A 13983-nucleotide genomic window follows, 5' to 3' on the forward strand; every position below is an offset into this window, starting at 1 on the left:
TCTTTTTTTAAAAAACTTAAATGTTCATCACATCCTTAACGCCTTGTTGGTAATTACACTGATGGATTATGGACAAGTGAAGTTTAAATATAGCAACTAATTATACATTAGCCACACAAATAGTTTTATTATGTAGAGTTTTTTAATATTTTACAGGCAAGAAGGTCATATCACATATTCACTAGCACATGTCAGAACTGGAATGAAGTCTTTGACTTCCAAATTAAACATAAAATTTTCTCACAGTAAGCGGATCAGTACAATCTCAAGCATCAGTTCATATGTGAATCTAGACTGAAGCCATTTGGAGAAATTTTGACTGTGACGTTTTGCTTCGACCTGTTCAGTTGTTTGCTGGGTGAACATCACTTTCAGTATATGATATGCTGACAATGATGTTTCAGTTTGTATTTTCAGTATTCACATTACGCCAAGACAAACTCATAACATTTCACAGGGACACTCCACCATGATGCTACTGTCGAAATAGTCCACACAGTGTTGTGTTCGTTGTTAGCACTAGCGAAGAGTTATGCAGTGTTATGTCATTTGTTGGATACCTCAGAAGGTGCGCCATTGGTCCTGGTGAACCTCTGGGGAATACTGTGTGCTGTTCTGCAGTTGGCACTACTGAGGAGTAGTACAGTGGCCCCGTGGCCTCTTGTTTGCTGTCTCAACTGGTGACCGCTGAGCCTCCTCAGGCGACAGCACACAAATGAGGAGCCACATCGTTCATCTGGCAGCTGCAGGATGCCTCAGCTGGTGCCGGAACCCCTTTGTCCATCCGCAGGTGGCCCCATTTGACACCCTGTTGGCTACGTGCGGTTGGTATTACTGAGGAGCAACGTGGTTCACCTGCTGGTTGCGGGCTGGGCAGCCTCATCTCCCGCCTTGCTCCAGTGCAGGTGGCCCCATTTGACGGTCCGCCAGCTAAATCGTGTTGATGTGTAGTTGGCACTACTGAGCGGCCATGTGGGTCCCCGGGGCTCAGCTGGTGCCAGAGCTGCCGCCGCCTTGCTCCTGCTCGGACGGCTCCATTCGACCGCCCGCGGGCTACAGCGTGCTGTGGCGCAGGCCCAGGGCCTCGGCGTGCTTGCGGGCCTTGAGCCGCAGGTCCGCGATGCTGTGGTTCTTGTGCTGCAGCCGGTCGCGGTGCACGGCGGCGAGTGCTGCCTGCAGGCCCAGCGGGTAAGGGCCGGCCGGCGCCGCCTGGTACATCGCAGCGACCGCGTACTGCAACACAGCACCGTCGCATTGTAATCTACCAGTTTATGGTGATGCTCGTGGTCAAAACTCTCTGCAAAATCATTGTTGTTCTTTCTATACTCCAGCCAAGTAACTGAAAGTGTCTCAAAAGCGAATCAAACAAAAAATTAGTCACACACCAGGAAATTGTTGGCTGGGAGGCCCCATTTGTGGATAGGCACTTGGTGCAGGGAGTGGCAACTGACCCTTAAAATAGACGAATTTAATGTATTGCGAATACATAGAAAGAAGGATCCTTTATTGTATGATTATATGATAGCGGAACAAACACTGGTAGCAGTTACTTCTGTAAAATATCTGGGAGTATGCGTGCGGAACGATTTGAAGTGGAATGATCATATAAAATTAATTGTTGGTAAGGCGGGTACCAGGTTGAGATTCATTGGGAGAGTCCTTAGAAAATGTAGTCCATCAACAAAGGAGGTGGCTTACAAAACACTCGTTCGACCTATACTTGAGTATTGCTCATCAGTGTGGGATCCGTACCAGATCGGGTTGACGGAGGAGATAGAGAAGATCCAAAGAAGTGCGGCGCGTTTCGTCACAGGGTTATTTGGTAACCGTGATAGCGTTACGGAGATGTTTAACAAACTCAAGTGGCAGACTCTGCAAGAGAGGCGCTCTGCATCGCGGTGTAGCTTGCTCGCCAGGTTTCGAGAGGGTGCGATTCTGGATGAGGTATCGAATATATTGCTTCCCCCTACTTATACCTCCCGAGGAGATCACGAATGTAAAATTAGAGAGATTAGAGCGCGCACAGAGGCTTTCAGACAGTCGTTCTTCCCGCGAACCATACGCGACTGGAACAGGAAAGGGAGGTAATGACAGTGGCACGTAAAGTGCCCTCCGCCACACACCGTTGGGTGGCTTGCGGAGTATAAATGTAGAATGTAGATGTAGAAGTTCGGCCGCCAAGTCTTATTGCAGTCGACGCCACACTGGGCGACTTGCGTGCCGGTGATGGGGATGAAACGATGATGAGGACAACACTCAGCTCACGAGTGGAGAAAATCTCCAACCCGACCGGGAATCGAACCCAGGCCCGCTGCATGGGAGGCAAGCACGTTACCACTGAGCTAAGTGGGCGGACTAGACAGCACGGTATTATCATGTAGAGTGTGCATGGAATAATGTGGCCAGTAGATGTGCAATTGGCGGGGCATGCGTGGGGGTAGTGGTAGTGGTGAGGGTTATGGGCAGGCACTGTAGGGGAAATGCCATCCTAAACTGAAGCGTATGATCAGATTTTTTGTGATGATCAAGTGGAGCCCCTCCATGGCTACACATGCAAGGTGACCATTCAACAAAATATACTGTCACTTTTGCTTTGGTTAGTATCTAGAAAGAATTCCGCTGAAAATCCAACAAAAGCATCGATTTCTTTCAGTCTGGCTTGTTAACCGTTTGTAACTTTAAGAGAAACATCATGAGTGGCGAATTTTGCAAAAAACGAGCATTTCTCTTGCTGCCATGTTAAAATTCGCTTCTTTTGCCAAAACCCAGTGTAGTTGCACGGACAAAACTGCGAGAGAATTCTGAAACCATACTTTATTAACTTTAACTATACCTGCAAATAAGATAAAGATAATGGGTTTCACAGGAAAGAATCCAGTCAGATCGAAAACAAAAATAAATGAGAAAATTTAAGAACAAGTATCTCACTTCAGTTATCTACAATGTGATATTAGTTCTAGCTATGACGAAAACGTTGAAAGGAAAGGGAAACAAATGAGAGAACTTTGATAAGAAAAAGAAGAAAAGAAACCCAAATGAAATACTAGAACGTTATGGCTGTACCTACTCTTGTATGTGGTTCCAAATCATGGACAGTAACATAAAATGAAAACTCACGTACATAAGTGGCAGAGACGAAGTTCATGAAAATGTAAGAAGCTGTAATAAAATGTATAAAATAAGGAAGGAAACAATAAGTTCAGATTTAAAAAATTTTCATTTGATGACAAGATAGAGTATTGAAAGAAATAGAAGGATCATGTTGACAGACTGACAGAAAACAGACTGCAAAGAAAGATACTGAGTTATCGAATGACTGGAAAGAGAGAACTAGCTAGACCTCGTAAGAGATGGATGGATAGATGACAGAGACCTTATTACACCTACTCCTTGAAAGGAAAAAAAAAGAACCTTAGGAAAAATAAAGTTAATAGCTTATGAAAAAGCACATCATCAGTGCAAAAATAAACGTGTAATGTCTTCACTGATGCTGTTTCAAGACCCACAGCGTTTCTCATTCTACCAGCTATTAATGGCCCTTAAAAATTACATTCTTTCATAGAAAAAGTCTGTAGTAATTGGAATATCGTGGTAGATAGTGAGGTTTTTCATAAGAACCAGTGGCAAAATACTATCCTTTTTGTGTGCTATCACTTTCAAAAATGGCGTTTCTGTATCTGAGTCCGTTTATGAAAGATGAGGAATGTTGATGATATACATTCCAGCTTTACCGTTAGTGCGTGTGATCGCAAATGAGTGTGCTATATCAGATCAATTTACTTAAGATTAGCGACAGACAGAGACCTTCACCCAAGCCTAAAGAAAAATTCAATATGTTAGTTAAATTTCATACACAGCAACATATTAATATAGACCAAACACAAAATCATAGCGACCCTTATTTTTTATTGTAAAATTTTTCGAATTTCACGCAGTGTCTTACTTACATAGCCGGCCGCGGTGGTCTAGCGGTTCTGGCGCTGCAGTCCAGAACCGCGGAACTGCTACGGTCGCAGGTTCGAATCCTGCCTCGGGTATGGGTGTGTGTGATGTCCTTAGGTTTAAGTAGTTCTAAGTTCTAGAGGACTTATGACCTAAGATGTTGAGTCCCATAGTGCTCAGAGCCATTTGAACCATTTTTTACTTACATACAATTATCACGATAAGTATGACCATTAACGAAATAATGGGCTTGTCATGTAGCTGACATGTGAAGCTGTAAGTAACGCAAAAATGAATTTGTTTTACAAATTACTTTCTGTAAAATAGTTTGAGAAAGACTGCAGAGCTAAATCTATACATAAGGCAAAAATGAATTTGTTTCACCAAATAGTTTCTGTAAAACAGTTTTAGGAAGACTGCAAGGCCTATGCTTTTATTCTGTCATCGCAGTGCGTTGAGGACCAGCGGGAAGCGGGTAAACAATGTCGGCCTTTCCCCTTCCAAATAAACAAATGAACTCGCCCTTCGCTTCGGGGCATTAGTCATCGTATGCTGTATAAACTCTAGCACCGTCGAGGTAGAGAGTCAACAAGTTTCATCAGGTATTCCATATACAGCTGATGCCATCCACTAATTATATGCAACAAAACTACCAAAATGAGGCATGCTGACCATTACTTTTCACGGGCTGTCCCAAATAATCCCAGACATTTTCTGTAGGATTAAGACTGCTCATTTAGTGGCCCAGTCGAGGTGTGGTAGCATGCTAGAGTATTGCTCAAATCAGGAATGTGGTAAGCTGGTCGAGTGTTGGTCAAATCAGGAAAGTATGTGATCATGGTTCTTGTTATCTTGGACGACAGGTGTGTGTTCACGGTAACCTGAATGAGTGGGCCCAAATTATGTTACGAAAAACACTACATTACATAAACACCTACAGACTGAACTACAGGTGAGCAAGTTTTTCATTTTGAAGGTTAATTTCAGGTTCTGTTTTGCAAGGACGATTTAGAGACATAGATGGCAGAGTATTTCCGGTTAACAGTGATTGTCAACTTTTTTTATCCCACACACCTTTTTAAATTCAGAGTCCTGCTGAAGTTTTCTTGTGATCATATGCCAGCTAAAGTGTTAATATCTGTTAGCTAGTGAGTAGTTTGCTCACAGTCTTTCAAATGAAAGCATGATTGACGAACATTTTATGAAAGCATGTATGAGAAAGCAACCGGAGAAATTAAGTCTTTTGTATGTTCTGCAAATTTCAATGGCCAAACGTGACTGTAGTTACCAATTTTTTATATTTACGTGTTGCCTATCTAGAGAGGACTACATGCCTCGGCAGAAGATACCATGTTCATTATAGCCTTGGCTAATCTCCTTGTTCCAGGCCGTCTCTTTATAAAACTCCAAACTGGGTAATTGTAGCGTGTAACAGCGCGATCGGAGCAGAGGCTCTGCCCTTGAACAGAAATAAAAATGAAAAAGGTCCGCAGTTGTTTAATGCCCTCGCATAGGCTAGATACAACCTGTAGCAATTCATTCCTGCAGATAGTTACTATCAAAGAAGTCCAAAATGTCCACCTCCTGCTTGAATCGAGGCCTTACCTCGTTATCTCTTAGTCCTGTGAATACGATCCCAAATTCGAGGAGGACTGCATGTTTCCTCGTAACCTGCCACAATTCCGTTCTGATGTGATTTCATGTGAGACGACAGAGATGAGCGCACCAATGATCTTAAGTGGCCCCAAAGTAGAAACCGATGGGGTTAAAATCATGTGAAAGTGAAGACCAAGCAAATAGTCTACTCCTACCTATCCATCGATCAGGAAACATTCGATTCAAGTACCCGTGAGCTGTACAGAAACGCCATCATGCAAGAGGTGAGCTTGTCGACAAATGATCAGTGGAGTGTCTTCAAAATCAGCAGGTGTGGTGTTTCCGACGTGTTTGAAACATCCTATATTGTGCTAGATGGCAATTAGAAGAAGAGCCATCAATGAGTCATGTAAACACTGATGCTATCTTATCTATGTAATATTCACAGACGCAGAAGCAGCGCTTCCATTGTTGCCCCCGGGCAATGTATTGCTTTCTTTAGTGTTGTAAAGAGCCAATATTCATTGTGTGTTCTTTTGTGCAGGTTAGCTTCCGTGATAACTTTAGATTTTGCTGTATTCAGAACGGTCCAGATTAATTAGGTAATCGTTAATGTGAGGGGGTGATTTTCTTGATAATTAGGGCCAAGAAAAATCCTCAGAGATCAATCCAAGGGTAGAAGTGATGTAGAAAGACCAGCATGGAGATGGACTGAGGCCGTAACGGATCACAAGATCAAGATGAGTGTTGTAGTGGAACGATGATTCCATGAAATAGTTTTCTCGTGAAATAGTTAGTGAAGAAATTTACGTACTTGGTGAAATTTTGGGTTTACAGGTTACAGTAAACTGTTTGTTATATTAAAAGTAATCGTCATAACTATTAAACGGTTTATTTATCCCACTGTATCATAAAGTGGTCAGAGTCTTCATAGAAAATATTTGTGGTTGCCTATGGAACCATGATTGCTCCTCTTCGTTCGAAGCAAATCTACAGCCACGAATGTCTTTCTTCAAGGTTTCAAAATATGGAAATCGCACGGGGAGAGAATGGGAGTGTTTAGTGAATGCGTAAAGGGATTTCCAGCGAAGCTTTCGCAGCGCAGTGAAAACAACAGGTACACCAGCTCCAGGGAAGACATGATGATCTGCAAGGGTCCACTGCTCATTGACTTTCTGGAACACGGTGTCACAATTGACGCACAGCGATACATGGACACTTTGCAAAAATTGAAGCATGCCATCAGTTCCAAACGACCAGGAGTATTGATGGACGGTATCATTCTGTCGTAGGATAATGCCCACCCACAAGTTGCCGAGGTTGTTTCGATTGCGCTGCAGAAGTTTTGCTGGGAAGCCATTACACATCCTCCATACAATGTCTCCCTATGCGATTTCCACATTTTTGGAGCCCTGAAGAGAGACACTGATGGCCGTCGATTTGTTTCGGACGAAGAGTCGCACGCCTGGGTACAATCATGTTTCCGTTGGCAACTGCAAACATTTTTCCATGATAGCATTGACCGTCTTGTCTCACAGTGGGATAAATGTATTATTATAGTGATTGCTCTGGAAATAATTAACAGTTTACTTATTTTTTCCGTCAATCTCATTTTCATTTAACTGACCCTTACGAAATATCGGACCGGCGAGAGTAATATTACCTTGCAACAACTCGTAAGAAAAACTTCGTGTAAACTAGCAAAAACGTTTCACATTCCGCATTCATTTGTGTAAAAATAGTAGAGTTTTTCGGTGACGACTAAATAAATTTGAGACATATTACCTAAACAAAACATTAGGAACACTATCACAGCTACAGTTTAGTAAACATGTAACAAACTAACAAATAGCATACGCGTTATAAGAGATGGTATTATACTGGGTGGTTATAATTTAAGTATAGCTGCTTACGGAGGTCCAGTGTGGGCTATAATAATCGTATAGCAGTGAATCTTGCCGGACATGCTTTAAAGCGGAACCGATTTACGCAGAAAAAAAAGTTCCAATTCTGGACACCATGTGCGAATTTGGCACTGTGAATGCAAGAAAGACGTACAGAAATGTTTCCATATGTAACGGATTAGGAACGAGACATGATCAAAGGTCGAATAAGTGAGAAAGCCATAATGTTGATTTTATTATTAACCACCTTTCATGAAATCAGTGGTTTCCACGCATTCGCGCTCTCCCAAAGCGGGAATCAAATGCTATACAAGGTCTCGATAACGTGCAGACGTCATGGTACATCTGACAGGCTGTCTGGTGTGTTCTCTTCAAAGAAGAACGGAGCGACAGTAAAGGCGCCTATGATCCACCCCGCGCAGTGACTCAAGGCTCTTCGTGCACGACACGCGTTTTAACAGGACGCCAAATTCGGCAGTTCTGTGTTTCCACTGCACCCTGCAGTTTAAAAGGTGCCTCATGACTCCATAAAATATTGCCTTCCCACATGTTATTAACTTCGATCCGTGCCTGAAAATTAACTGCAATAGTTTCCGCACTGTTGACCATCGAATGGACAAATCTCATAACACTGCACAAACACTACCACTACGAGGGACACGTGCTGCATGGTCAGTTTCAGCAACGGCAACATCATCAGTAGTTTCCTCTGGGACAGTATACTTTCCTCTTCAGGTGCAACACCAAGTTTACCAGTGTTTTGAAATTTCATTACTGTTGTTGTTGTGGTCTTCAGTCCGGAGACTGGTTTGATGCAGCTCTCCATGCTAATCTATCCTGTGCAAGATCCTTCATTTCCCAGTACCTACTGCAACCTACATCCTTCTGAATCTGCTTAGTGTATTCATCTCCCTCTACTATTTTTACCCTCCACACTGCCATCCAATGCTACATTTGTGATCCCTTGATGCCTCAGGACATGTCCTACCAACCGATCCCTTCTTCTAGTCAAGTTGTGCCACAAACTTCTCTTCTCCCCAATCCTATTCAATACCTCCTCATTAGTTACGTGATCTACCCACCTAATCTTCAACATTCTTCTGTAGCACCACATTTCGAAAGCTTCTATTCTCTTCTTGTCCAAGCTATTTATTGTCCATGTTTCACTTCCATACATGGCTACACTCCACACAAATACTTTCAGAAACGACTTCCTAACACTTAAATCTATACTCGATGTTAACAAATTTCTCTTCTTCAGAAACGCATTCCTTGCCATTGCCAGTCTACATTTTATATCCTCTCTACTTCGACCATCATCAGTTATTTTGCTCCCCAAATAGCAAAACTCCTTTACTACTTTAAGTGTCTCATTTCCTAATTTAATTCCCTCAGCATCACCCGAGTTAATTCGACTACATTCCATTATCCCCGTTTTGCTTTTGTTGATGTTCATCTTATATCCTCCTTTCAAGACACTGTCCATTCCGTTCAACTGCTCTTCCAAGTCCTTTGCTGTCTCTGACAGAATTACAATGTCATCGGCGAACCTCAAAGTTTTTATTTCTTCTCCCTGGATTTTAATACCTACTCCATAGTTTTCTTTTGTTTCCTTTACTACTTGCTCAATATACAGATTGAATAACGTCGGGGAGAGGCTACAACCCTGTCTCACTTCCTTCCCAACCACTGCTTCCTTTTCATGCCCCTCGACTCTTATAACTGCCATCTGCTTTCTGTACAAATTGTAAATTGCCTTTCGCTCCCTGTATTTTACCCCTGCCACCTTTAGAATTTGAAAGAGAGTATTCCAGTCAAAATTGTCAAAAGCTTTCTCGAAGTCTACAAATGCTAGAAACTTAGATTTGCCTTTCCTTAACCTTCCTTCTAAGGTAAGTCGTAAGATCAGTATTGCCTCACGTGTTCCAACATTTCTACGGAATCCAAACTGATCTTCCCCGAGGTCGGCTTCTACCAGTTTTTCCATTCGTCTGTAAATAATTCGCGTTAGTATTTTGCAGCTGTAACTTATTAAACTGATGGTTCGGTAATTTTCCCATCTGTCAACACCTGCTTTCTTTGGGATTGGAATTATTATATTCTTCTTGAAGTCTGAGGGTATTTCGCCTGTCTCGTACATCTTGCTCACCAGATGGTAGAGTTTTGTCAGGACTGGCTCTCCCAAGACCGTCAGTAGTTCTAATGGAATGTTGTCTACTCCGGGGGCCTTGTTTCGACTCAGGTCTTTCAGTGCTCTGTCACTCTCTTCACGCAGTATCGTATCTCCCATTTCATCTTCATCTACATCCTCTTCCATTTCCATAATATTGTCTTCAAGTACATCGCCCTTGTATAGACCCTCTATATACTCCCTCCACCTTTGTGCTTTCCCCTCTTTGCTTAGAACTGGGTTTCCATCTGAGCTCTTGATATTCATACAAGTGGCTCTCTTTTCTCTAAAGGTCTCTTTAATTTTCCTGTAGGCTGTATCTATCTTACCCCTAGTGAGATAAGCCTCTACATCCTTACATTTGTCCTCTAGCCATGCCTGCTTAGCCATTTTGCACTTCCTGTCGATCTCATTTTTGAGACGTTTGTATTCCTTTTTGCCTGCTTCATTTACTGCATTTTATATTTTCTCCTTTCATCAATTAAATTCAATATTTCTTCTGTTACCCAAGGATTTCTACTAGCCCTCATCTTTTTACCTACTTGATCCTCTGCTGCCTTCACTACTTCATCCATCAGAGCTACCCATTCGTCTCCTACTGTATTTGTTTCCCCCATTCCTGTCAATTGTTCCCTTATGCTCTCCCTGAAACTCTGTACAACCCCTGGTTCTTTCAGTTTATCTAGGTCCCATCTCCTTAAATTCCCACCTTTTTGCAATTTCTTCAGTTTTAATCTACAGTTAATAACCAATAGATAGTGGTCAAAGTCCACATCTGCCCCTGGAAATGTCCTACAATTTAAAACCTGGTTCCTAAATCTCGGTCTTACCATTATATAATCTATCTGATACCTTTTAGTATCTCCAGGATTCTTCCATGTATACAACCTTTTTTATGATTCTTGAACCAAGTGTTAGCTATGATTAAGTTATGCTCTGTGCAAAATTCTACAAGGCGGCTTCCTCTTTCATTTCTTAGCCCCAATCCATATTCACCTACTATGTTTCCTTCTCTCCCTTTTCCTACTGTCGAATTCCAGTCAACCATGACTATTAAATTTTCGTTTCCTTTCACTACCTGAATAATTTCTTTTATCTTATCATACATTTCATCAGTTTCTTCATCATCTGTAGAGCTAGTTGGCATATAAACTTGTACTACTGTAGTAGGCATGGGCTTCGTGTCTATCTTGACCACTATAATACGTTCACTATGCTGTTTGTAGTAGCTTACACGCACTCCTATTTTTTTATTCATTATTAAGCCTACTCCTGCATTACCCCTATTTGATTTTGTATTTATAACCCTGTATTCACCTGACCAGAAGTCTTGTTCCTCCTGCCACCGAACTTCACTAATTCCCAAATTCCCTTTTTAAATTTTCTAACCTACCTGACATTCCACGCTCCGATCCGTAGAATGCCAGTTTTCTTTTTCCTGATAACGACGTCCTCCTGAGTAGTCCCCGACCGGAGATCCGAATGGGGGACTATTTTACCTCCGGAATATTTTACCCAAGAGGACGCCATCATCATTTAACCATACAGTAAAGCTGCATGCCCTCGGGAAAAATTACGGCTGTGGTTTCCCCTTGCTTTCAGCCGTTCGCAGTACCACAACAGCAAGGCTGTTTTGGTTAGTGTTACAAGGCCAGATCAGTCAATCATCCAGACTGTTGCCCCTGCAACTACTGAAAAGGCTGCTGCCCCTCTTCAGGAACCACACGTTTGTCTGGCCTCTCAACAGATACCCCTCCGTTGTGGTTGCTCCTACGGTACGGCTATCTGTATCGTTGAGGCACGCAAGCCTCCCCACCAACGGCAAGGTCCATGGTTCATGGGGGGGGGGGGGGAGGGGATTTCCTTACTATATTTTTTAAACCATTTAATGAGGTACGACTTTTCAGTCAGCGATTCTCTCTCAACGCAGCACTATAATTACTAGCATTCACATAAAACAATTTCACTAACAGTGCATGTTCTATTTTCTCGATAGCTATACTGTCCACTCACGTTATGACTTATGTGGATCTCATACCATGATAGAAACAACACACAGCGCCAGATTTGCACCTGGTGGTAAAAATTGGAACTATTTTTTTCAGCGTAAATCGGATCCGCATTGACGCACAAGCATATCTGCCAAATTTTGCTGCCGTCCAATAATTAGAGTCCACAGTGACCTCCGTAAGCAGCAGCACTTAATTTTTTTTCTTTTTTGATGAGGAGTATGGGACTTAAGTTCTGAGGTCATCAGTCCCCTAGAAATTAGAACTACTTAAGGGGGGTAGGACGACAAACGGGCCGACTTGCAGCAGGAAAGGCACCACAGGACATTTTAATACCCAGTGCCTATACTTTTACAAATAAATTCATAAAGCTTTGTCAGCACGACCAGGAAGGCTTCAAGATTCACACTCATAGCAGTGGAAGTTTAAAAACATAACAAAATAAATTTTTTTTAGAAATGAAATTTCATCATTTTTTTCACATACTGTTGGCTGCGTTTATTGTTATAGGTACATTTTTCTTCACAAGTATGAGAGATTCTTTGATGAATTTAGCACAGAATACAAATTATACTTACAGATGTATGAAACTCTAGAATTTTCCAAATCTATTAAAAACTGTGGTGAAAATTGAGATAATTAACTACAAAATTTGATTTTTTTCTAATCATTAAATTTAAAACGTAACAGCTCATTCATTTTTTCATAAGTTAAATAGATTCTAGAGTTTCAGACACCTGTAAGTATGGTTTGTATGCTGTGCAAAATTCATCAAACAGTCTCTCTTACTTATGAAGAAAAGTGTGCCTATAGCAACAAGTGCAGCCAATAGTAAGTGAAAAAATGATGGAATTTCACATGTAAAAGAATTTATTTTGTTATGTTTTTGAACTTCTGCTGCTATGAGTGTGTATCCTGAATCCTTCCTGGTCATGCTGACAAAGTTTTATGAATTTACTTGTAAAAGTATAGACAGGGGAAATTAAAATGTCCTGTGATGCCTCTCCTCCTCTAAGTAAGCCCGTTTGACGTCCTACCCCCCCGTAAACCTAACTAACCTAAGGACACCACACACATCCATGCCCGAGGCAGGATTCGAACCTGCGGCCGTAGCACTTTAATTGCCTCCCTTGTGAAGTAAGGAATCTGCACAGAGAGTCAAGAAGGCGTCGAAACAGAAAGCGGTGCAAGAGACTGGTGTGAGACTGACGTGGACGTGCCGTGGCAGGTGGCAGTTCACTGCGTGCTCACCTGGTGCAGCAGCGTGGGGTCGACGGCGGGCACGGCGAGCGGCAGCCGCAGCGCCGGCACGCTAAGGTAGGGGGCGCCGCGGCACGGCTCCAGGGGCGTGGCCACGGGCGGCGAGCGCCGAGACGCAGACCCCAGCACCAGGCCCGCCGCTGCAACACGCCAAGGCACAGCCGGGGCTCAGCAAGCGGTACTCGCTCCACAATGCGCTGCAGGGCTCTGTACAGTATCGACTGATATTCGGAAAAACACGTGACATACACTACAGGCCATTACAATTACTGCACCAAGACGAAATGCAGATGATAAACGGGTATTCATTGGACAGATTTATTATATTAGAACTGACATGTGATTACATTTTCACGCAATTTGGGTGCATAGATCCTGTGAAATCAGTCCCCAGAACAACCACCTCTGGCCGTAATAACGGCCTCGATACGCCTGGGCATTGACTCAAACAGAGCTCGGATGCCGTGTACAGGTACAGCTGCCCATGCAGCTTCAACACGATACCACAGTTCATCAAGAGTAGTGACTGGCGTATTGTGACGAGCCAGTTGCTCGGCTACCATTGACCAGAAGTTTTCAATTGGTGAGAGATCTGCAGAATGTGCTGGCCAGGGCAGCAGTCGAACATTTTCTGTATCCAGAAAAGCCCGTACAGGACCTGCAACATGCGGTTGTGCGTTATCCTGCTGAAATGTAGGGTTTCGCAGGGATTGAATGAAGGGTAGAGCCACGGGTCGTAACACATCTGAAACGTAACGTCCACTGTTCAAATTGCCGTCATTGCGAACAAGAGGTGACCGGTACGTGTAACCAATGGCACCCCATACCATCACGCCGGATCATACGCCAGTATGGCGATGATGAATACACACTTTCAATCTGCGCTCACGGAGATGTCGCCAAACACGGATGGGACCATCATGATGCTGTAAACAGAACCTGGATTCGTCCGAAAAAATGACTTTTTCCATTCGTGCACCCAGGTTCGTCGTTGAGTAAACCATCTCAGGCGCTCCTGTCTGTGATGCGGCGTCGAGGGTAATCCCAGCCGTGGTCTCCGAGCTGATAGTCCATGCTGCTGCAAACGTCGTCGAACTGTTCG

At 43.0% G+C, this 13983-nt stretch overlaps 1 protein-coding gene across 1 annotated transcript in view; it reads right to left on the minus strand.

Moving 5' to 3' along the window:
• Positions 1–1053: 1053 nt before the first annotated feature.
• LOC126088296 (short stature homeobox protein 2-like) overlaps positions 1054–13983 on the minus strand; it is a 107401-nt gene continuing 94471 nt past the window's right edge. Inside the window, exons 4-5 of the mRNA XM_049906426.1 lie at positions 12873–13021; positions 1054–1233 (exon numbers count right to left, since the gene is read on the minus strand). Coding sequence (XP_049762383.1) covers positions 1054–1233; positions 12873–13021 — 329 coding nt within the window. The remainder of the gene's footprint in view (positions 1234–12872; positions 13022–13983) is intronic.

Source organism: Schistocerca cancellata, chromosome 6, assembly GCF_023864275.1.
Source record: "Schistocerca cancellata isolate TAMUIC-IGC-003103 chromosome 6, iqSchCanc2.1, whole genome shotgun sequence".
In the NCBI taxonomy this organism is placed as follows: domain Eukaryota; kingdom Metazoa; phylum Arthropoda; class Insecta; order Orthoptera; family Acrididae; genus Schistocerca; species Schistocerca cancellata.